Source organism: Chiroxiphia lanceolata, chromosome 5 (genome assembly GCF_009829145.1).
Source record: "Chiroxiphia lanceolata isolate bChiLan1 chromosome 5, bChiLan1.pri, whole genome shotgun sequence".
Lineage (NCBI taxonomy): Eukaryota > Metazoa > Chordata > Aves > Passeriformes > Pipridae > Chiroxiphia > Chiroxiphia lanceolata.
Genome location: NC_045641.1, coordinates 7,875,040 through 7,900,603, shown reverse-complemented (window position 1 = coordinate 7,900,603; position 25,564 = coordinate 7,875,040). Strand labels below are relative to the sequence as shown.

General features: G+C 41.6%; 1 protein-coding gene across 5 annotated transcripts in view; it reads left to right on the top strand.

Annotated features, from left to right (window-relative positions):
* GRM3 (glutamate metabotropic receptor 3) overlaps positions 1-25,564 on the top strand; it is a 104,597-nt gene that overhangs the window by 41,576 nt on the left and 37,457 nt on the right. For all 5 annotated transcript variants that reach the window (XM_032688598.1, XM_032688600.1, XM_032688596.1 and 2 more), the window contains one exon: positions 17,063-17,663. In XM_032688598.1, coding sequence (XP_032544489.1) covers positions 17,196-17,663 — 468 coding nt within the window. In that variant the 5' untranslated portion in view covers positions 17,063-17,195. The remainder of the gene's footprint in view (positions 1-17,062; positions 17,664-25,564) is intronic.

Sequence of the window (25,564 nt, the reverse complement as noted above, 5' to 3'; positions counted from 1 at the left end):
TCTTGTTTATCTGTTCAGCTACTGAAAAAGAGAGACCTGCTCACAACTCCATGAAAAAAAATATTTCTGAATTTAAGGGTTAGGTGTTCAAAATAGCGAAGTACCCTAAAGAAAATGAGGTGTGTTGCAGGTTTACTTCCCTGTTGCCTTGCTGAGCCATCAGTGATGCTGTCAGTTCCCAAGTGAAGATCATGACATTAGTTTAGACTCACAGTGTGCACTGAAGCACAGCTAATGCTCTCCTGTAATTGTTCACCAAATGCTGAAAGCAGCCAGAAAGACCACATGCATGCATTCACATATATGCTCACTGCTATGCTTAGGCCGGCGGAAATTTTATAAATTGCTAACCCTGTCTGGAACTGTATTGCTCCCAACCAACCATCAGCACATTGATTTGGGCAGCAGATCAAGGAGTGGAAAATAGGTTCTATGAAACAGCAAGCTTAACAGCTGAAAGCATCAAAGCTCTGAGCTTCCATACTGGCCAGATGATGAGTATTTAATTTCTTCCCTGTGGGTCCTGAGATGCAACAGAAAAACAGGAACAAATTCGTAGGTCGGTCCTGCTGTCCTTTAAGTATCAATGAACAAAGTTTGTACCTTCTATCAGAAATTAAATTTCTCAATTGGTATATTCCTATGGACCACCAATAGTCATGTTAATGTGGTCCATGTACTCAACATGGTCATGATGAGGACCTGGCCTCTCTTGCAGCAGTCACTCAGGGGCACCAGCATGCATCTGGCAAAACTGGTTTGTTCACTTGCACATGTGTGAACAAGGCAGATGCTGCTCCAGACATTGAGAAGAGATGTGTCCATAAGACCCGGATATCTATCACATGCAGATGTCTACCAAAGCTCTCTGACTTTCTCAGTATACCTACTCAAATTCCATAAACTTTGTACTAGATGCATCAAATAAGATGAAATTTAATTTTCCACTTGAAAAATTATGGTTCTTTCATTTCTGTGCCTCCCCACATTACACTCATATTTAATTTAAGATCTTAAGTGGTTCTAAATAAGCTCCTAAGATTCAGTTTAAGCAGAAGATATTCATTCAGGATGAATGAATAATTCTGAATAGCTGGAACAAGAGAACAAAAAGGTTTTAACGTTAACAATGGGACAGATCCACTAACAAGATAACTATGATTGACACAAATGGAGCTTCTTTCACTGGTACTTAATTTGGCCATTGCATTGCACAGTGTTTTATTCCTTATGATTACAGTCCTAGCTCAAAACAGTCTGTTGGTACAAGAGAACTCACAGTTCAAGTCTATAATACCCCTGACTCAATGAACCAGTGAACCACACCAAAGTCTCACGTTGACTCTACTGGATGTTGGCACAAATTCTTGAATTGAGCTTGAAAAATGTACAAGTTTTCTCTGACTGTGGTGCCTGTTGCTAAATTTGTCAAACATTTCCCATCATGTGGCTGCCTCAAGCCCCAGGTGAATGGAAATGTAGGGTGTTTTCCACTTGACACTCAGTTTAAGGTGAGCTGAGAGTGGGATAAGGGTGAGAAAGTTTCAGACAGGAATTGTGTAAAAGGTACAAGTGGACAAGTGGAGATGGAAGGACTGCTGCTTTGCCATTTAGAAAAAGTTCCAGCAAGCTTTTCCTTGATAAGCAATTGCAGTTTTTTATGTCAGGACACTGAGAGTGAGCACACGAGTCATGTGATTGAGATTTTTGCTAAACCTCTGAGAATGTCCTGAAGCTGGGCTGTTACCAGCCCTTCAACATAATCACCACTTACACATGCTGAGGGAAACCTTCTTAAACACCAGGAGCTGAAGCCTTTAAAGAGTCTTTCCACGCTTAGAAGGCTTGAGCCTCTCAGTGTTTCTAGTGCTATCCAGAATAATCCCACATAATAAAGCAGGAAGTTGCATTGCTTCACTGTGTCTGCATGGGACCAACTTATCCATGCCAAGAATAACAAAATCACAGAGACAAAGTTGGGATTTTATTGTCATTGCTGTTCTCAGCAGCCAGCCATGGTAGGGCTGACCCCCAGAAGAGTCTCTTCTCCATTATCAGCACAGTCGGGTAAAATGAAAGGAAAAAATCCTGCCACTGAAATATTAGGGGCATCTAAAGTGTCTTGCAGTATACAGATAACTTGGGAGAAAGAGGTTGCTGGCATGAAGAGGGGAAAGGTTGGGAAGAGGAACACAGGAAAATCGCAACAGGGAACAAGGAATGGGATACACCTGAGAGCTGCTACTGACCTGAGCAGTGATCAATGAAAGGAACAGTTTACAGACTGAAGAAATGGAACTTCTACCATTTGCAATCCTATCACAACAAGCAAACTTCCTACACTCCAGCACCCTGATTGCAGAATGCCAAGTTAACTCACCAAGTTCATGCTGGACTAACTGGGGCACGCTGTGAAGATAATAAAAGCATTTATCTCTCATGAATGCAAGCTTATGGATTGATAGATCATTTGATCTGTGTGACTGTATTATGGATTTGCCATTAGCTTTCATCTTTAGCCATGCTGACAGAATCAAAAAACATATTTATTGCACTGGGTGGGTTTTAATCGACTTTGCATTTTCCTGTGAGTAGAGTTGGAACACGGATAATCTGCAAAATACACTGACAACCTTCTAGTTTATTCTGGTTTATTCATATTTTTCAAAAAGAAAACCACCAGAAGAGCATATCACAGATGTATTCTCCTGTAAAAGCTTTACATAAGATTTGAAGGAGAATAAACTAGCATTAGCCATAGAAGAGAGAAAGATGCAGTGCAAAAAAAGCTTATCCTCTGGGCCTGATGAAGAAAACAGCTCGAAGCCAGCAAATCAATGATCCCAAAATGAAACTGAAACACTGTCCACAGAGAGAATGGATTTGCAAAATGTGAGTTCTCCCTGTTTCATATGGTATTACTCCTATTCACAGAGGGGGGCTTTTAGTACTAAGGTACAAGGTCTGATGCTGTCAGGGCCTGACAACATTAAAATAATGTGACAGAGGGACCAATCCTTAGCTAGACTGAAATTTTAAGAGAGCATGAAGGGGAATCCATCTTATCTAGACCATCTTACCCATCTTATCTAATCCATCTTAGCTTTGTTGTTGACGTCTACTGGTGAACTAACTGACTCTTTGTGGATTTCATCAATACAGTCAATAGAGTGCAGGGTGTGAATCAGCCTAAAATAGAAAGGACCTGAGGGTTTTGGTGAACAAGCTGTCCCTGAGCCAGCAGTGTGCCCTGCCCTGGGGGCCAAGGAAGCCAATGGTATCCTGGGGTGCACTGGGAAGAGCATTGCCAGCAGGTCAAGGGAGGTGAGCCTGCCCCTCTACTCAGCCCTGGTGAGACCTGGAGCTGCTATGTCCAGTTCTGGTTTTCTCAGCTCAAGAGAGACATGAGACTCTTGCAGCAGGTCCAGAGAAGGGCAACAAAGATTAGGGGACTGGAGCATCTCTCTTACAAGGACAGGCTGAGGGAGCTGGGCCTATTTAGCCTTGCAAGAGGACAAGAGGCATCGGGCAGAAACCGATGCACAGAAAGTTGCCCCTGAATATTAGGAAGAATTTCTTTAGTGTGCAAGTGGCTGTGCATGAGAACAGATCGGCCAGAGAGGTTGTGAAGTCTCCTTCACTGGAGATATTCAAGAAGTGGATGAGCCTGCTTGAGCAGGGAGGTTGGACCAGATGACCCACTATGGTCCCTACCAACCTGATCCATTCCATGATTCTGTGAGTCTGTGAAATTAACTGCATGCCAAGGTACCTTTTGGCCTTGTTGGTCTCATTGACTAAATGAGAGTCTGAAGAGTAGACTCCATGCAGAAAATTTCATTGTTCCATTCTATAGACCCTGTTCGCTGTCATGGAGAGAAATAGATCCAGTTGGGTGAAATTTATTTCATCCTATTCCAATGTCTAAGATATATTAGATGAATCATGTCCTATAATTGACTAATCCAGGAGTAAAGCTGTGCTTTTGGTTTACATAACAATAGAGGAGGTTTAAAAGTTAGAGCTTGGGACATTGCAAGGATAGAAGAGTTCTCAAAGCATGCCCTGGTCATTTGAAGGCTGTTTTCCTAAGGAAATAGGGCTTATGCAATTTCATCAACTGTCAGTTCCAATAAAATTTGAATACTAGCCAGTTTCAACAAAATTGTAGAAAATACAGATCTTGGAGACATTAATCTGTTACAGGTTTCCTTTGGAGGAAAGGAAGGTGGCTCAATAAAGGAATGAAGAATGAGATTAAAATCCCACTGATAAAGAAAGGCTGAAGAGTGAACTCAGCCACACAGCAGACATCAGAAAATCCTCCCAGATTTTCTCCTGTGGGAGAAAACCACAGGCAAACAGACTTTGTTGAAAGTCCTTTGTTCAGATGGGCTGTATCACTGTTGTAACCTATCTTATATCAGCTGGAAACTGTCAGTATCTGCCTTGGAAAAAATAAAATGCCCTGGTCTTATGCAATGTCAGAAAAAAATCAGTCAAACTGAAACTCAAGTGTCACCTGAGGATAGCCTGTGTTTGACTGACATCAGTGAAAGCTTGGCTCTGGATTCAGTAAACCCTGATTTCACACCTTGTGGCCTTGTTTTAGACAGAAAAGTTAGTGGTAGAGCACCGCCAAATATTCAGTAGCTTATCCAAACCACTGAGAAATCCTTAGGTCAGGATGACTATGACACCTTCATATTGTAGATGATGTCTGTTCTGCAACCCACTAGGACATACTGAGAACGTGCAGCCTGTGATAAAAGTAGGCTGTTACTCAAGTGTTGTCTTCATTTTAACGTTGGAGAGAGGCCATAGGATTTCCCATTTTAAATGTTGTCACCTGTTTTCGCAGGACTCCACTGTTTCCCATGTATATTTTTCATTTCTGTGTGGAAAAGGAAAAGACAGAGGATGTTGGCCATGCTGATCTTGCTTTCCTGCGAAAAAAGCAGCTGGGCCTGAGCCACGAAGGGAGTGTATTTCACTGCTTGTTGCCAAACAGTGTGTGATAGTCCTAAAAAGCACATTTAATTAAAAACTTAGAGAACTGCACTTCTTTTTCCCTGCAAACTGTCATGTAGCTTAAAGGTCTAGGATTTTGTCAAAGCTATCATTCTGCCCTAGAAAGCGAATTTCAAAATTTCCCCTCAAATTCCTTCACATTTCCATGCTTGTCATCCTTCCATAAGTCCCCTCTTCCCAAGCACAGTCAGTGAGATCCACAGAATTTGTCCCCAGGCTCAGCAATGCCCTGAGCTGCTGAGCTACTGCTGGAGCAGAGCCACATCCAGGGCTGCTGTTTCCTTGCTCAAAGACACCTCTGCAGTTCCTCCCCCGTTATGTAGGGCCATTTGGCTCCCAGAGCCATGGGGCTGACACATGGGTAACACCACAGCCCTGGGAAGAACAGAGGATCTGCAGAGTGGGTTCTTCACCATCATCTTTCTCTCTGTGAAACAAGCTGTGGGACTGGAAGAATATGCCCTTGAGGGGAGTGCAGCCTGGTTCACAATCTGGCATGTACAGTTCCTAACCTACTTTTTTCTCATGCACCTGGCCTTGTGGTTTCTCAGCTCACATTTTTCAATCACTGCTTGAATTTGGGGCAATTATCACAGAATAACATTCATTGCATGCCTGCTGCCATGTGGATGGTTCTGCTGGATTTCCTGTGGTCAGTAGAAATGTTGGCAAACATGGAATTTCTCCCTGATCAAAGCCAGAAAGTGCAGGCAAACAATGAAATCCATACCTCTGGTTCAGTTTCGTTAACAAATACAACTAGTGACTCTTGGCCAGTTCCTGAATTCTTTAATGGGATTATTATTCATTCATGCTGGCCTTGGTGAAATTTAGGAAACAAGTATTAATCTTAGATTGCAATGAGAATTGTAATAACAAGAAAGCTTGTTATTACAAGGCACACGGGCCACACAGAAAGAATATCCAGCCCTGGCCCTCCCAAAATAAATCAGATCTAACTCCTCCCGGAGTGAGGCAGGAGTACATCCCTAGAGTGGACTGTACATTCCCAGAAATAATAAACCTTTATACAAACATCCATGCAAAACATGTTTAACTCTTCTTTGACCAAAACTCTGTCTGTCTCCAGTGAGCGATGAAAGGAGCACAGTTAAGACCAAGGTTCATCCTGCTTAGCTTTAGGCTTTAAAGTTGCTGAAGTTAGAGTTATTTTCACCCTAAGCTCCTGTTTTCCACAGTGGAGGCAGCATCTGTAGAAAGCATTTTATCCCACCCAGGGCAGGAATTGCCATTTAGAAGTTCCTATCTCCATCCATCTATTGTAAAGGAAACCAAAGAGGGAACCTCACTTTAAATGTCTAAAATTCTAGGAATGAGGAGTCCAAAACTTCTCTGGGAAGCCTGTTCCAGTGCCTCACCATCTTCATAGTGAAGAATTTCTTCTCTGTATCTAATGTAAATCTGGTCCCTCTCAATTCAAAGCCGTTCTCCCTTGTCCTATCACTACATGCCCTCCTAGAAAGTCCCTCTCCAGCTTTCTTGTCGATCTTTCATTTCCTTATATAACATGTGGCCATATGTAAGAACATAGGATAAAGTTTGTACAGGTTAAGAAAGATGTGAGTTGCTGAGATTTTTCATGCTGGTCTTTCTTCTTCTTTGTCATGATGTCTGAGATTTGGCACCACAGAGCAACTCCTTGCAAGAAGAGTCACAGACATGGAGTATACTTTATCCTGCAATCCAGCGGGGCCTTCATCTGATGCCAGGCATACTGATGCAGAACACCAGCAGTTTTCAAGATATTCTTAAATAGGGCCTGTGTCTTTCCTTCCCTTCATTAGCAAGGAATTCCCCCCTCTCACTATCAGACCACGAAGTATTCTGGCAGAGGTATTGAGCACCAGGCTGTGGCTGATCTGTGGGGAGATGCTATTTACTGTCAGCACAGAAAAGAACAAAGACAAAACCCGTGTTAGAGAAGGCTGTTTCCTGAACCTTGCAGGGCAGAAGGTGCCACGCCACAGGAGGCAAGGTCCTCAGGGTGTCCTGAAACAATTGGTGAATGGAGTCACAATGGGCTATCAAACTGTGTGGTTTTACCCAGAATACAGTCCCACGTCTTCTTTCATTATTTGTGCTAAGTACCTCTCTAAATTTTGAGTTAAGCAGTGTTGCCATAGCAATGGCCATTTACAGTGAGAGAAGGCAGAGAATGTGTTGGGGGAGTGAGGTTCTGGCTCTTTACATAAAAATATATGTTTGCATGTAGATACACTGCTGTGGAGCTACATGAAAGGAGACAAGCAAACACCAGATCTGAGGCACGGACAGGTGGTATGGAATAAGGAGAAGCTTGCTGCAGATTGCAGTTGTTTGTTCCAGGATACACCTGCAAAGATCTGAGTTCTTAAGAGAAATGAGTTTGAGTGGTAACTGACTTACATTTCATTTCATAGCAGTAGAAGTCACTCCTTTGGTCAGGACAAGGTATGTTTGTTACTGCCTGCATGAGATAAATCTTTGCAGAAACAGGAAAAATTTTCTTTCTCTGGTTTATTTTCATTAAAAATAACCCTTGCTGCTAGCTCTTTAACAGGAAATGCTTTTCAGCAGTCTACTCCCACTGTTTATACAAGTTTGTTTGCCAGGGCACAGGCTGACAAAAAGTCAATAAATAATGCAGGCATTGTATTACCTCATTTCAGGTTCACTTCTAACATTTTTCTGCACTCATAGCAATAGCACTTCTGGTAGTTACAGCTGGACAGATTCAGAACTTATGAGGGTTATTCCTTCACTTTCTGCCACCACTCTGCAGGGTGAGAAAACTTTACGAGCTTAAATTCTTACAGGTAGGGCAAGATCCTGCCCACGTCCCTGAGCCTATTTCCCCAAGGACTTTGGCAGAGGTTAGTCTTCCTCTGACTAAATTTGGCTTCTAAGTGGAGTTAGGTGTCACCTTGACCAGCAAGTGCAGGCAGTGCCTGAAGTTAAGTGTTTTGGGAATTCTCAGCCTGAGAGTGAGATTTAGATCCCCATAGCACTAACTGATGCAGAAGAGCAGAAAGTCTGCATCACTGGTTGGGACCTGAATTCTGTCAAAGTCCCACAGTAGACTGATTGTTAATGGCCATTTTAAAGTCATTAGTTCATAGCAGGGCATTCAAGTTTGAAAAATGTAGCCATAAACCTCTGCGATATACCTTGTCCCTCCATGAACCCAGAGAGGGTCACAGATCAGAATTAAACATTTCTGGGTTCCTGTAAGAGTACAACGTTTAAGGTTTGAAAATAATTTGGGGCCCAAAAGAGAGACATAAATGTGAATATTTTTGAAGTATATCTTTGTATTTGCTTGTTTCTTGGTAAATAGAAAGCACCAGCTCTTTCCCTATCAGTGGTATTACAGGCATCTAAGGGCATGCTGGGTGTGTGGCAGGTCTGAGAGACTGAGGATATTGTTTCCATCACACTCCCAGTGGTACTTTCTAGCAGAGGTAAGGCAGCCTCGTACCTTTCTTTGCCAAATGGAAAAGAAAAATGCATCAGTCAGCAAACCCCATAGGTTTCAGTATTTACTGATTTACAACAGCTGCAAATCAAGTTATGTAAAATTTTTAGAGCAATCCAGTTAACATAAATAGCTGAGGAAAGCTCTTGTTTCCAGTAAACTTCTGTGACTTTTGTGATTAAAACTATAAAGGCAGTAAGCACAATTCACAATCAATTATGTTTTATTAATGTTTTTTTAATACACACCACAGCCCAGTAATCATGAAGCTGTTCAACAATGTTGTTCTAAAATCAGCTAATAGCAGGATGTAATTTGTGGCCGTCTCTGCTCACTTACAAAACACTTGCTCTGTTAATTGTGATTTCACACTCCACTGAATGCTGTAGCCTGGAGGTAACATTCATGTGATGGAAGAGTTACCAGTCTGGGCTCTGGTGGGGAGGAGGGGAGAGGAAAGGATCATGTCAAGAGAGGCTACTGTTGTTAAATTTTTAATCCTTTTGTGTTAAAAAAAAAAAAACCTAATAAAAGCAGATAAGCAGTAATAAGCTACAATACACTGCTAAACAATTCTTTCCGTAAAAACCTAAACACTTTTTCCATGTTTTGATCGCTTTCTGTTGCTTTGTGTTGTTACCAAGATCACAACAAAACAGGTAGCCAGGAGGTGAAACCCTGTCTGTGTAATCAGGTACCTACCTTGACCTCATGTTGTAGATGCTCAGTGAACCAATCTGCCTAAAGCAAGTGCCTACATTTTCATTAGAAATATTTCTGTGCCTTTGGGGGTCCCAGAGACACCTGGTGTCTTTCTTAAACCAGAATAGGCAGGAGATTCTCCTGGTGGAGGTCAAAGGTGGCTAAAATGTTGCCATATGTTGGTGTGTAAATTAGGCAGATCAAATCTCATCAGTGAACGGTCAGTGGTGATGAGACAAGCACTGTGCAGCCACAGGCAAAGAAACAGCTCCTGATCTAAAGTGCTTGCTGTGGATATGTCAGAGGAAGAAATATTGCCTTGATCAACAAATGAGAAGAGCCATCTTAACTTGGAAAATTTCCCACTGAGTGTTAGATACTGCTGTGGCAAACTGGGAGATACAGCTCAGACCAGACAGGGATGCGAGCACCAACCTGGGAGGGCTTTTATTTGACTTATCACTAAGTTGGGGCAGGAAGAAGGAGTCACAGAGGGGGCTTTGCCCACTGCTGGCCATCACCTTTGCTATTCCATTTTCTCCTATCCTGAACAATGATGTGGAGAGCACCAAGCCAGGTGCTGCTCCTTGGGGATCCAGGCCAGGATTGCATCCCATAAGAGCAGACCGGGTGGCAGCAGAAGTCATCCCACATAGAGACAGAGAAGAGAAAGAGTGCACACTCTGCTGCTCTGTGGGGCCAGTGTGACTCTGAGGCTGGCTGTGCTGGCAGCCAGATTGAGCTCCAGCAGAAGCCATAGTGAGAAAGGACTCTCTGCCCTCCACATATGCAGAGGCTCAGCCATATTTTGCCCATGTTGCTGCAATGTGAGGGAAACATCTTGGCAGAGGAGTGATGAGAGTGAAATCTGACAGCTCATGCTGATGCCATTTGGAGTGAGCCAAGAATGCCCAGGCAGAGCACCTCGGCTGGAGCACAGAGGGAGACTCACAGGGAGATCCAGCCTCAAGGAAAACCCTGCAGGTGCTGCAGAGAGCTAAGAGATTAGAGGCACTAGGCAGAAATTATCTCTGTGAGAGCAGAAAAAAACAGATGCTTAAGAATCAATTTAGAGGGAAAGGCTAAATACATATCTAAAGACTAAATGCACAGATACTCCCTAGGGGGGCTATACTTTGGTTGGTGTTAATATCACTTAGTTAAGCCTCACTTGCATTAACAACTGTTAAAGCTTCTCTTAGCTAAATGTTTCATCCCAGGACATGACTCTGAAAACATCATGGTTCACTTTGGGCAAGACTACTCTGCACTTGTGCTATTACCACTCTCACCCAACATTTAACATTGCTGACCTTAGCATGGTGAAGGTACCCCCACATCACCTAAGTAGGAATAATTGCTGTGACATCCACAGGTCACAGAAGCCAGCTGCTCCTTTGTCCTCAGAGTCTTTATACTCCCGTTTTTCCTCTTCTGCGTCTTTCCGGGACCACACATGGAGACTGAGACTAAAGTTGACTAACATGCAATCAATAAGCAGACAGCACTTACTGCCTGTTTGTTGCTGTCTCTGCTGGTGGGCTTTCAGCTGTCACCAGTGCCTGGAAGAAATAAGCAGATGGACAAAAAGCAGTAGGATTCAGCTCAATCCAAAGAAGACAGACGGGAAGATGGTGAGACTTCCAGAGGTCTAGCCCTGCATTACATCAAGATCATTACACCACAAATTGTCCAGATGGCACGAAGCCTCGGGCTCATGGCTGGTCTTCTCAATACACTTGAATATATTTATTGTCAAAGTATGGAGAAACTCTTAACGAGTTAGGAGCCTGCATGACCTGACCCAGATCTCCAGCTCTGGTGGTCTGCTCATTGTGGCTCCCTCTCCTGAGATCAAACTCACTTTAGAAGGACTCAGCTAGTGCCAAATGCATTCATGTAATTTAACAGGTAACAAATACCTGTATTTCCACACCACATTAATGTCTGGCAATCTTCGGGGTCTCCTTGTTCCTCACCAGGCTAAATTAATACACCTAGTTCTATTCTATAGAGATATTTAATATCCAGAAACTTAAGGAGTAGCATGTCAGAGACATCTGTTTTCCTGCGTGATTAATATTTTAAATTCTCTTTTTTTGAAACAGGATCATAGATCTCTGAGGAGAGGGCTGGGCATCTGTTGTATGTTGACACTGTAGAAAACATAAAGCATCCTTGTTGATGCTAACACAGTACAAACAGTAACACAGTGTTCTGAATTTTTCTTCTTGTTCTAAAGTAACAGAATATAAGTTTTTATTTTAAGACCGATGATCTACTTCTGCACTGACATATCATCTCTTGCTTTATATGTCTTTATACTGAAATTGGCCCTAAATTTTTAGGGCTTTTCAAACTCTTCTACAATATGCTAGGCATGGTATAAACTTGTATGGCTTCTAGTCTCATGCTGCTGGCAGTGGTTCTTGTATTAATTAATGTTTTTCCTGTGTGGATTTCCAACATGAAATGAAAGGCACAAAATCACCCAGTTGGAAAGCCATTTTTGTCATTTTTCACAAAGAAAGAAAAAAAAATCCTATATATAACAGCCAACAATTGAAATTTAAAGTGCTTTGATTCATTTGCAGAAAATTTATGTGTTAGCATCTTATTAACATTTCATGAACAAACTTCTCTATTTCCACAGAGGAAATTTACTTGTCTTCCCTACCTTACCTTTCTGCAATTTTTTACTGGTTTGTTTTGTTTTGTTTTTTCCTTTACGTCCTGATTTAAGCTATCAGATTTCAGCCAGACAGAATCAGGATGTGAGCAATTTGTGTACCTGGCACGTAGTTGTCACTATAATTCTTGGTTCCTTTACAAATATTTCTCTTCCAAAGGTTATGGCATCTCTAATTCTAATTGGTGAGGAGACTCAAGCTTGTCTATCACTTTTTTCCAATGAAATAAGACATATTTCAGTGCAATTCTCATCAGGCATTAAGGTAAAGTTCTGGCAGAACACATATAAACATGATAAATGTGTTGGATGAGCTTCTTGTGTCAGTCATGAAAGATGCACCAGAATTTTGAGCTGAAATTGGAATTGTTTTAGAAATCTACTTCCCTAGGATAAAATTTGTAGGGCATAGCAAGGGCTCAGGGAAAGATACTTCTCTTATGGGATGACCTTGGAGAAAGATCTATTGATGAAACTATAATCTTCGATGTTGTAAAATGCCGCGGGAGCACAGGTGTGGGAACCTCTTCTTTGACCTTATACTGAGTGTGGTTCTTCTCCAAAGAAAGCTTACAAAGGATGGCAGGTGATACCACGTTAACATATGGCTCCAGGCATCATAATATTACATTACAGTCTTGGGTAATGCCGTATAAACCCATGACTGCCAGGGTGGAGCCACCCACAATAAAGATTAAACATAATCTCCAGCACCAACATCAGCTCTTGTTGCATCCTTTGTCAGGAAGCTGCATAAACAGATGAGCCCCACAAAATACTGTGAAGGAGAACAAACGTGGGGGAATTCAGGATATAGCACATGGTAAGGAAGAGAGAAAATCTCTCCAGAGTTTTAGCTCAGTAGATTGTCCCATTTGTTAGCTAATGGTGTTGAAAAATAGCTGGGAGATCTCTAGTGCCTCAACTCTCAGTAAGGTTTCCTATTCTATCCTTATAAGTGGAAAATTGGAAAGTGTTTGGCTGCTGGATGCTGAATTGCCAGTGCCAAGCACTGGTGATATGCTGGAAGGTATCAACAAAATTATCATTGATGTGTAAGCAATGATTTCAATTTGTAAGTCATCTGGATAAATGAAAGATTCAACTGCAATTCTTTTTGGATTTTGGTACCTACTAGAAAAATAGACTGAAAACAGTGTGATAAGAATTCATCTCTGAACCAACAGCACAGGTGGACCTACTCTGTGAGCTGCAGACAGAAAGTCTGTAGAGGACCAGAGCTGTTTTGTGAGTCTGGAAGACAGATTTAGTTTGGAGATGATACCAGTGGGACACTAAATGCAGAAACCCCAGACATCATCTTTCTCATTCCAGTTTGCCTTCACAGGAACAGAAATGTGCCAATCCTTAGTAAATAAGCAAACTTACACCAAGAAATAGTAAATTTGTGTAATCAACTTTTCACATGCACAGAAATAGTCCACCAAAACTGATGATTCAAACCTAGAGGGAATGGGATTTTCAATGAGAGCAGCACAGCTGCTATTGTACACAAATAAGTGAGTTGCTTTTACTGAGGGAAGTGCTGACAGTGTCCCCCAAGGGCAGAGGTACCTTTCCCCTGTGGACTTTTGATGGTGGAAAGAGAAGGGGCTCCGAAGTGCCAGATTAAGGTGTTTCACAAGCTGAGTACTGCTGGCTAAAGTTCACATAGGGCAGCTGGCAGACACCCTCTGATTCAAACATGGAAACTTTTCTCCTTCAGCCTGTTTGTTTCTCATTTTGGTATTTGGATGACTTCAACACCCAGACCCTACTTCTATTTCCACCAGTCTATAGGGCTGGAATTTTTAATGTTAAAAGAACAGCTAAAACAACACAACTCTGCCTGTAGCTGATGTTAAAACTTTAAATATAAATGAAAAATTAAAGAATTGCAGCTTGATCAACAGGTGCTTCTTTTTGAAATGTCCCAGAAACGTGCTTTTAGTAGAAGAGGGTACTGCAAAACTGAATTGGAGTGGTCACTATAGTGAGAGCACTTCTGATAGGAAATAGCAAGTGGCACCTCCATCATGTTTAAGGGGAGGAATATGGGCTGTATCAGCCCAGAATAGGTACAAAATATTTCTATATATAGTCATGAGTTATGCAAGATGCAGAGAAAACATGTGGGAGGTGCACACCAGAGAGAGCAGGAGAGGAACTGAACTCCTAGCCCATCTTGGTGATCTGCTTTAAAATAGTCTTCCTTCTTCACATCAAGCTGTCTGTTCAGTGTCACCATAGTGATGCTGCTCACTGGCCACCCAAATCTACCTCATAGCTTCCTTCAAGAGTCCCAGCACTGAGAAATCCTGGAAGCATCCCTCCCTCACAGCCCAAAGGGGAAACCTCTCCTGACAAATCAGCCTTTACATTAATACCTTCACTCCCCAACCTCTGCTCAGCATCCCTGGTCCTCAGCAGGACTCTGTGATGCACTACACAGTGCACAGGCTACCAAGGCAGAGGGAGAGAAGCACATTTGATACCCTAAGCTGTGTTTTTGGCAACTGTCTCCCATTCATAAACATAGGATTTGAACACAGAAAGTAGGATTGTCATGTTTTCCTGGGAAGCAGTACTCTATGTCCGGGGGGGTCTCCCTACAGCCTCAAAGCCCCTGTAAAAAGAGCTGCACAGACATTGCCTTGTGAGGAGGGTAAGACAATTGGTGTAGTTAGGTGGCCCCCACCCATGGGCATCCCTTACCAAGCAGTGTCCCTTTATTTCCAGATAGAGCAGGATCATGGGGATGAGTGTTCTGTGTTCTCCAACTCAGGTGGGGTTCCCGCTGTCTTCTCCTTTCGTATCCCTGGACACTTTCAGAATGATGAGGTCAACACAAAGTGGCAAGGAATAAACAGAGTAATGGTCATACCTATTCCCAATCTTTGCTTTCTCTATTCCCAATCTTTACCTTCTCTATTCCCAATCTTTGCCTTCTCTGATTGCCCCTTGACTTCTACAGGGACTGATCCTCTGCTGTGCCATCACTGATTCCATTTTTGCTCACTAGTACCACTGTAACAAGCTTAAATGATAGAAATAGAAATCCTTTGTGTTCTTTGCAGGGGAAATTAGTTCTCTATGTGCAAGGTTGAAATAATTTTTGCTACCTTTTTAAACTTTCTTGCTGATGTATCATAGACACACAGAGTCCTGAGACAGAGGAGGTGCAAGGTGAAGGGTGATGCCATTTGGAGAAACCAGCTCCTGTGAAGGAGTCAAGGGGATGAGGACATTCTCCCTGCTGTTCAGGGTAAATCCACTGTAACTCTGTCCCAGGACAGTTTTAGAAAACCTTATAGAAAACTCCAGTTACAAGACTTTTCCTTGGGTAACTCAGTTGTTCCTGGTAGCGTTGAAGGGCTGCTGAAAGCAGATTTTTAATACGACCTTATAAAAGACTGTCATAAAAGCCAGAAGGAGCGGTGGGAAACAAGGGAGGTTTATTTTTTAGGTATCAGAGGAGTACTGGAAAAGATCAAAGTTTGATTCTTGGCTGTGCTGATGACCTTAGGTAAATCACTCAGGAACAGGCTTGGAAAAGACACCGGCTTGTTTAGGAAGTTTTTCAGAGTCAGTGCCTCAGTGGGAACCAGAGGGTTCAGGGCATGGTTGAAAGCATGTTCTTCAATTCCTAAAGGGAAACAGAGACCTTTCCAAAGTTTGATAGTGATTGTGAGTGCCGAGCAAATCATACTCTGCATTTAGAATCTTCTGAGAATTTTATTTCATCTTTCTGTGTCTCTTTTTCCCCCAAGTGAAAAACAGGGAAAACAAATATTTTTACAGTGTTATAAGGATATATGTGTGAATATTTGCTGAGATAAAGTGACAGCAGAAACCACAGAAGTAAAAAAGATGGATATTGCATTAAAAAAAAAAAATCCCAAGTCCTGTTTTTATCCAAATGGTGGATTAGTGATGAAAATAATGGAAGTCAACTCAACTGAATTATTAACAACACAGCCATTTATGTGACAAATGCCACCTTTTTGTCTGGTAATGATTTCCAGTGGGATAGTATCACCATTTTAGATGCCCTGTATACACTTGAATAATATTTGGTAAATTATAGTACTAAGTCTGATACAGAAAGTACTGCTGAATACAGTCAACATCATTACTTCTCTTAACATTACCAGAAAATATATTTTCTCGACCTGTTTAATAAAAACACAGGTGATAAGCAAACTAGCTCACTTTGGGATGAGGAAGCTTGTTTTCCATTGTCATATCACTTATTTCTGAATGGAAAATTCTGCTGAGAGAGTCTGCAGCTCAGACTACTACAATAGGAGAGAGAGACCTTTAACAGTGCATCTGAACCATTACTTATTTATGAGAGAACAATGTTGGAATAAATATGAATAAAAAGCTCTCCTTTCACACAATTTGGTACAGCAACATGGAAATTGTACTAGGATAAACAGCTGCCTTGCAATAAGTGTATTCATCCATTAGTCAATGTTAAATCTTAATTGTTGCTTATTTCAATTTCTTTGTGCTAAGTGTTTCTAAATTATAAATAACTCTGCAACTCTAATAATAGTACATACTCTGTTAAGGAAACAGTAAGTACAGAAGTGAATTATTGAAGTGATCTATTTAACTATTACCACACAATTTATCTCAGGATTGGGAGATCAAAAGGCAGCCACTTCAACATATTTGAAGAGATATTGTCAAGGAGTCTATGGACAAGTCATGCATCTTTGTTGTATAAATAGACTTCATGTATGTTGTTTATTTACAAAATTGTTACAACGTTATCTTCACTCTGAGGCTTGATTTTTCTCCTTTTAAGGTCATTGGCAAACTGTTCTGACCTTAGTGAGAGTAAAATCATGTCCTAAGTACATGCATCACTGCTGTGTCCTCCCTTTGATCCGAGCACTGAACTGTGATTAACATTAAAGAGAGCAAGTCCAGCCGTAAGCATTTTCATGCCCTGAGCAAACATCAGACACGAGACTCCTCCTTGTCACGTCTCTTCTTTTTCTCTTTCATGTCTCTCTTATTTACTTTTGTATTTACCTTAATTTGCTTGCAAAGAGTGTCTTTTTTGCCTTAAGGAAGGGTGGTTTCATGATTAAGGCATCTCACATCTTCATGTCTCCTTATGCCTTTTCTAATTCCTTCTATCTCTTCTTTAGAGGTCCAGTGGAAAGACTTCGCTTGTTCTTCACTGGCTTGTGGGACAGCACTTTATATTTGGCAATGGATCAGAAGGACTGAAGAGCACTTTTGCTCCCACCAGTGTTTCTTGGAGCTGCTAAAACAGGACCAATGAAGATGTTGACCAGACTCCAAGTCCTTGCGCTAGCTTTTTTTTCCAAAGGAGTTTTCCTTTCCCTAAGTGACCACAGCTTTGTAAGGAAGGAAATTAAGATAGAAGGAGACCTGGTCTTAGGTGGTTTATTCCCAATCAAGGAGAAAGGCACTGGGATAGAAGAATGTGGGAGAATCAATGAAGACCGAGGCATCCAGCGCTTGGAGGCCATGCTGTTTGCTATTGATGAAATCAACAACGACAACTACTTGCTTCCGGGAATTAAGCTTGGAGTTCACATCTTGGACACGTGTTCCAGGGATACATATGCCTTAGAACAGTCTTTGGAGTTTGTCAGGGCATCTTTGACTAAAGTGGATGAAACAGAGTATATGTGCCCTGACGGCTCATATGCCATCCAGGAGAATTTGCCGTTGCTCATTGCAGGAGTCATAGGCGGTTCCTACAGCAGCGTCTCCATACAGGTAAGTCACAGGAGCACCATCAGGTGAGAATTGTTCATCTGCAGTTACAGTGAGAGAACCACTGCGTATGTAAGTTTGTCAATAAAGCAAGTCTAAGCTTGATCACTTTACCCTAAGGGTCAATCTAGCAGATGATATTTACTGAATTTATATTAGTTTGACTCACTCTTCAAAACACTTGCTGTAGTTCAAACCTCTGGCAGCTGTCCACTTCCTCTAGTTATGGTGTATCCTGAGGGTATCCAAAGTTTCCAAAAGTCTTGGTATTTATTTTGAACTTTGCATTTCCTGACACTTTTAAAACTCTTAAGTGCAGATCTCTACTTTCTCATCAATCATAAATGATACTGAATATATGTGTGCCTGCCATGCTGCATGAATGCAACAGTTGTCATTTAAACAATCTAGATTTAAAATAAAAGAATAAATCCTTATCTTACTTCCATTCACTCAAGGCTCAGTTTTGGGACTATCCCTGTTTAATATCTTTATGATAATCTGGATGAGGGCATCGAGGACATTCCCAGTAAGCTTGTGAATGACAATAAGGTGGGTGAGAATGTTCATCTGCTGAAGGACAGGAAGGCTCTGCTGAGGTATCTAGACAGGCTGGATCAGTGAACTGAGGCCAGTGGTATGAGGTTCAACAAGGTCAAGTGCCAGGTTGTTGCACTAGGGTCGCAACAACCCCCTGCAACACAAGGGGACAGTGGGTGGAAAGCTGCCCGGCAGAAAAGGAACTGGGGGTGCTGTTCAACAACTGGGGAACATGACCCAGAATGTGCCCAGGTGGCCAAGAAGGAAAATGGCATCAGTACAGTTAGAGCTGAGGAAATGGCAAAGATATTTCATTGCCTCCCAGAAACCCTGCGGGAGTCAGGCAGGCCTGTGGCGTCTTGCATGACATCTGTCAATCTGTCCCTTTGAAGCCAGTCTCTGGCAATCACTGATCTAAGAATAAATCCATATCTACGGCAGTAGACTGGATGCAGAGCACATTGAATGTAATAATACAGTGTATATAGATGATTCATATTCCAAAATCTTTGGTTTGGAGCAGCTGTCCAATGGAAATGGAAGCCCTGATAAGAGACTTTCTCATTCAGTACATGTAAAAATGGCAGTGTAGGTGTATGCCTATCTGTATGTCATTCAATATTTTCAAAACCTATGAAGGATAATGAAACAATAGTTATAGTTACTAATACTCTATGTTCTGTACAGCTTCCCTATAGTTGCCAATAGTTGTTCAAACATAAGATCTGTAAAACAGTTCTTCAGAAAGATAAAAAAATAGTTTCACAAATCTTTCAACATGAGCATTTTCCAGCTAGAAAAGAAGTATTCAGTTGCTTATTTTCCCTTGGCATAGATTATGTTGGTCCTTCTTCAGTTTCTCTTTTCTAGCTTTCCCCTAGATTTCACACTATCTAGGAAAGATGTAATTAAGCCATTTGCTCCTGCTGCTCATCCTGTTAAGTTAGCCAGTCACAACTTCTATTTCACAAGAAAATTCTTGTCAACAATAATAGACATTGAAGAGTCAAGCCTGGAGTTGTGAGGACTTTGAAACACTAAAGCCAGGCATTTTGGTGCCACGCCAGAAGAGACTACCCAATTTCAGAGCCACTCACCTGTGCAGAGTAGCTCCAGTAAAAACTGGAATTGCACCGCTGCTGAAAGTCAAAATACTTCATCAGGCGTGTGTACAAGGCTCAGCATCTTCATTCCCTGTGTTTTCAAGCAGCACTCAGGATGCTGGATGCTTCCAGATGTAGCCCTGTCAAACATTTCTCTTTTGCTCAGAGCTGTAAGCATCATACAGTCCACAGTGCAGTTTCTTAGCCTTGAAATAAAATGTGCTGAGTTCTTCAGACAAAAATTATTTCTGACTTTTTCTTTCCTTCTGTGAATTTTTCTTTATATTTCAATACATTTTCTTCCCCTCCTGTCACCCTCCCTCTCCTGTTTTTTTTGTCTGGACAGCTGTCTGCCAAATCACTTTATGATGCTCCTGCTGTCAGATTTCTACTTCTTTCATTATCCTTCCACTAAGGAAAAAAGAATTTGCTGGTAATTCAGCAATGAACACCTTCCCCACTGAGTCAGTATGTGCAATAGGCACTTTTTACAGAGTCTAAAAACAACAAGAGAATGCAGAATGCTTAATTATTTTCTGGTCTGACTAGGCTATTATCATTAATGATGATCTGGATAATTAGTTTTTAGATGTTGTGTTTGAATTAGCAGTGAGCCCAATCTGTACAGCATTTGATCTCTCAAAACTCAAGCCAGGATTCTCTGTCAATGGAAAAGCTCCTGATAAAATAAAAAATAAAAAAGCTGTTTTCATGAAATAAAATTCTGACTTGATCTGAATCTGGGATCAGGAGGAGAATGCTTCAAAATTTGGAGGGTATTTCTTTTGGGTTCATGGGTGTTCATCTGAGGCAGGTTATCCACTCTTTTCTAGTTTACAACAGAAATTTCAAATGTTTTTTCCTTGGAGATGTTCAGTGACATTGTAAAAAGGATAAAAGAAAAACTGTTCATTTTCAAAGGAACACCTGCATAGCCAATCCCAATGCCATATTTAAAACACTTAGATCAGTTCTTGTCAGGAATGTGCTTGCAGAAGCAGGAATGCAATTATTCAAATGCTGCATTTGTTCTTCTCTGTTTCTGAAAACTGGATTCATCTTCTGAAAATGAAGACTGGGGTCCATTCCCTGCAGTTATCTCTTAGAAAAATTAAGATATTACTTTAAGTGGGCTGGGCTTTCAATTTCCTTATCCACTATATTCATGTGTATGTAAGATTTTTTTATGCTACCAGCTCACAAGACCTCCAGATCACAGTAATGAAGGTCACTTCCAAGTTAGAGCCTCATCCAGTAAAAATGGCAGAATAGAAACCAGTGCCCAGCTGTCTTCAGTTCTTTGCTGTGTCTCAAGTAAACTCTAACAAAACCACTGGAGAAGGTTTAACGGTACATTACCACTATCACAAAAGCTAAGACCACTCCGTGAGTGACCATCTGGCATGAAATTCAGAGTGTGTACTCATTTACTGGCAGTCTTTTCCTGGCTGTCATTTCTCCTTAGCCACAAAAGTCTGCCAAAGGCTCACAGAGCCTGAAAGCTAATCACATCCATTTCCTCCCTCCAAGGATAAACCATCTTTCAAACAAAGTCTTAACGATAGCTTGTGGCTTCCATAACCACTGAAAATAGCGCAAAATCCTTAGAAGAACTACATGCAAAAAAAAAACCCCAGAACATATGGGGTTCTGTCCCACTGTGCATGGACCCAGCGGGGATACGGGCAGGAGAAAAGTGCAGGGGGCTGCAGGGGTTCACCAGGAACCCCAGTTCACACACGCCATTTGTGCTCTGCTTATGGAGGAGCTTTGCATTCAACTGTGCAACAACAGCCTCTCCTGATTTTGTGCTTGAAAACTAAGCCAAATCCTTATTAAAAGATCTACTCCGTGAGACTGACCACCTACCACTAGCGTTTAAGCCACACGTGCCCTTGCCAACTTCCATGTGCCTCCTTTAAACTCTCTCCCTCCTTTATCTTTGTTGTGCCTCTCTCTCTGCTACCTCTCAGCCAGATCCTTGCTGTTTGTTCCTCTCTTTGTTTCTTCTATTCCACATTCAGAAACTGAACAGCCACTAGGTTGCGATTTGCAAAGTGCCCAAAGAGCACTGGATATTTCTTTTCTAGAGATTTCAAAGGACTGAGAGTACCTCCCTCTGGCTGGCTTCTTTGAAAATCCCAGTGTAACTGATTCCTTTGTAGTCCTTTTGATTTGGGTCTGGGATTTATTTTTTTCTTCAAAGTGACCATTTTCTCCTTTTGCCAAGGGGGAAATTACACGATTTTACAGGGATGGATAAGTAACCGCTGAGATCACAGGTATGAAGGAAGAAGCCCTACCAAGAATCATAGAATTATGAAGATTTGAAAAGAACTTTAAGTTCATCAACTCCAACCATTAGCCCAGGGCTGCCAAGTCCACAACTAAACCATGTTCTCAAGTGCTACATCTACAGATTTTTTTGAACACTCCAGGGATGGTGATTCCACTACCTGACCACATTATGAAATTTTTCATAATGTCTAATATAAACATCCCCTGGCACAACTTGAGGCCCTTTCCTTTTGTCCTATCACTTGTTACATGAGAGAAGAGAATGAACCTCACCTGTCTACCACCTTCTTTCAGGAGGTGTAGCGAGCAATAAAGTCAGAAATTGTAGGGAGCAATAAAGTGTGCCAAGGATGTAACTACAAGAGAAGTAGACAAAAATAAGAACTATCTAAGGACATCTGAGCATCACCTACACTCATTCTAACCCTTCTGACCAGGACTCACCCATCAGTTAATGAATCTCAAATAACCATATTCATCAATGATAGTTTTTTTAACTCCAGAAGCAATTTCATGCTTTTAGAACCATCAATCCCAGTTTTAGTATTTTTTTCTGATTTTTTGTAAATGTGACATGAGTCACTCACAATCAGGTTTATGAAGTCTCTGGGAACAGTTGCACTCCTCATGCAAAGCAAAGTCTTCTGCACAGGTCTCTTCTCAAGGTGCCAGCTTAGTACTCAGCTTACTTCAGTTAATGCTGTGTGGAGGCAGAGTGCATATGTGACAGCTCACTGTGCCACCCCCTGCAGGAAAATAAGAAAAAAAATTTCCAAAAAAATTCTTCTCTCAAAGCACATTTCTCTGCATGCCCTCCCTGGTTTACTTTTATTATACAGGACAGACACGCATATAAGAAGAAATTCCCAATTCCTCTGCAGAAATTGTAGATGTTATTGTGACATCCTTATTACTGATGTTCATTTCGGAGATGCAACTATTTCACAGTTTAAACACTGTTTCTCTGTGTGTTACAGCTATTGACTCTCCTGCAAATATTTCACTATATTTTTCCCAGCTTCATTGCCTAAATTTTCAGAAGAGTAAAGCTAAAAACAGTGTTGCCTTCTTCCCTCTCCCTGCTAATAAAAAGTGCCAGACAATTTTTGTTTGATAATGAATTATCTTCTTCTGAGTTACCTTTTGGAAGGAATTTTGTTAAGGAACATTACTTATGAACTAGGAGACAGTCTTCTTAACACCAAAGAGTGAGAAAGCTGATGAAAATCACTTCATCAGTCCTGCAACGTGTGCAAGACAGACTGGGACTCCTAAATAACCTCACAGCATCTGGCTTAGTTCCTTGCAACTGATCTTTTTTTGATTTAAAGAACTGGGATATTGGCATTCCCAATTAATTCCTGGGGCCAGAGCTTGAAGTCCAGCTGAAACCAAATGAGTGTTTCCTGCTGTACGTCATGTCATAGCCCCTGTGACAGTGCCTTTCATAGTGTTATAATATCCCAGACACAGCACCCACAGCCTTAAATGGGCTATGGAGAGGTGATGTTCCACCATGATAAAGGTTTTTCAATTCTGAAATCAGCTTAAGGTCCTAATTTCCCTTTGAAAACAAATCAGAATTTGAAGTGAATTTTTTTGGGGGGGGTATCAGAGCTGAGCAGCTGCATTTGCATCATTGAACTCTCTCACTCCCTAATACTCCCAAACTACATTAGTATGTCAGAAGGGCCCAGACTGAGTCATGCTGGGTCACGCTGTCCCCAGGCAGGAGCCATGCCTTTGAGCCTACTAAATCCCAAGAAAACAGGGAAAGTTATGGTGGAGCCAATCTCTTCAGTATTTCTCATATTTATTGCCAGTGATGCAATCTGGCAGCACGGTAGGCTCACAGACTGCTGGGCATTATCTGCAGAAACATAGCAAGTAGATAGATGGAGGTATTTCTATTTATTCTCATTGGACCACATCTGAAATGCTTTGTCCAACTTTGGGCCCCTCAATAAAAGGATGATTCAATAAATACATATGATCATGGGGAGGAGAATCTGAAGCACATACCCTACTGACTGTTTGGTCTGGAGAAGAGAAAGTTTGGTGGAAATCTGGTGTGAGCTTTTCAGTATGTACGGGTTCATTCTCAGGAACACAAAGCAAATGCTTTTACTGACATGATGCATGACAAGGGGACAGAAGAAAATAGTTATAGATTGAAAGAAGGGATATTCTAACTTGACAAAAAGTGTACAAAGCAGGGGCTGGGATCATGGGGAGGCTGCACAGGCCAATGGAGGCAGTTGACTGGAGAGATACCTCATTTTGTCTTTACATTAGGTTTATGCCCACCATCTATCACACACTCACATCCCAGCCCATTCAGAATCAGGGTTTCTTTCCTTCCTTTCAAAAATGGTACTTTCTGCCAAAATTTCGGTATATATTTGGATTTAATAAACAAGAAGAATTTAAATAAGAAAAAAAACCTGTATTATTTACGGAATGAATGTTTTAGCTGTAGTTTGACCTCCAACTGCCCAAATAATAGCAAAAAGCTGACAATGTATACCATCACTTAGGAACTATATGCAACATACATGTTTCTTCAAAGTAAGAGCTCAGCCTCTGTCTTATAGCAATGATCTAAACATTAGGAAATCTCTGGGAAATGGCCTTGCCATGGTCTTGCTGTGGGAATCCACACAAGAAGCTTATCCCCAGAAATAGAAAGACTTTCTCAGGAGACCAAAGGCAGCCATGGAATCTCCATAAGGACAGATTGCAGCTCAGAGAGGCAGGGATTTCTCCAGTTTCTCCACAGAGACAAACCTCTTTTACCTCAATCCTATTCTGCTCCACAGGCTAATTTATTGTCTGTTCAAAACAGGCACAGGAGCTCTTGCCTGTCTCAAAGGAGCTCTATGAAATTAAATTCATTAAGCCATGTTAAGTCTCATGAGATTCTCGCATGGTTAAATTTCAGGAGGGTAGAGAGCACTGTCATCTAACAAGGGGCCTCCTCTGTCCGACAAATGTGTGATACACACTTCTGTCTTGTGTTAAGAAACTCAATCTGTTCTAGTACTTTTGAAATTTGACTTTTTTCTGAAATGTTTCTTGTGTTCTTCAGTCCCATACACATTTAAACAATCCGTGTAGCAGTCTCTCGGCCATTAAAAAGGAAAATTTTAATAAAAACATAGGAATAAATCCTACTGCCACCAAAAAAAGTCCTATAAAAGCTAGGCAAAACGTTCAGTGAGATTCAGTAAATCATAAGACAGACCAAGACTACTAAGACATGAGGGTGTTTCCTCTCTGTCCCCATTTACCAGCAGGACTCCTGAATGACCAGAAATACACTCAGAAACCAGGTTCGTGTGTTTGATGGCTGTACCTAATTCATGGCTCCTCACAGGTGCTTATTATGAAGCCATTTTCAGTGTTATAAACAAGACTGGCAATTTCCCACAAGCATTCATCCTGTCCCTGGTGCTCAGAGAAGTATAATTTACAGATGTGGCCCCAATGCTGGGAGAGGGACATCAGTATCCCCTGGCACTGCCCTGGCCACTCCATTTGCAGGATTTGCTGGGGCAGTATGTCCCTATGAAGGGATGTGGCTCACACTGGACTTCCTGCCATGCTCATGTTGGGCAGTGAATTACCCACCATCCCAGCAGCTGGGTGAGAGCCGGGTTTGCCTGGGAACTGGACACTTTACCACAGGACAGTGGGTGCACTAATAAACCCAGCAACACGAGGGTAAATAAAGGTTTCCCATCACAGTGAATGCTGACTATGTCGACACACTTTGTTCACAGCAAGCTGTGCAAAGAGACTGTTCTGGTTTGCAGATGCAGAACATCCAGCCTTATTTTCAAAGGTATCTGCAAAACCCACTAATTTTGACAGTAAAAAAACCTTAAGTGCCAACATATGGATTTCAGGCACTAATTGCATGCACCATGACTTGAATTAAATTGCTACCTGGAGCTTTGCCAG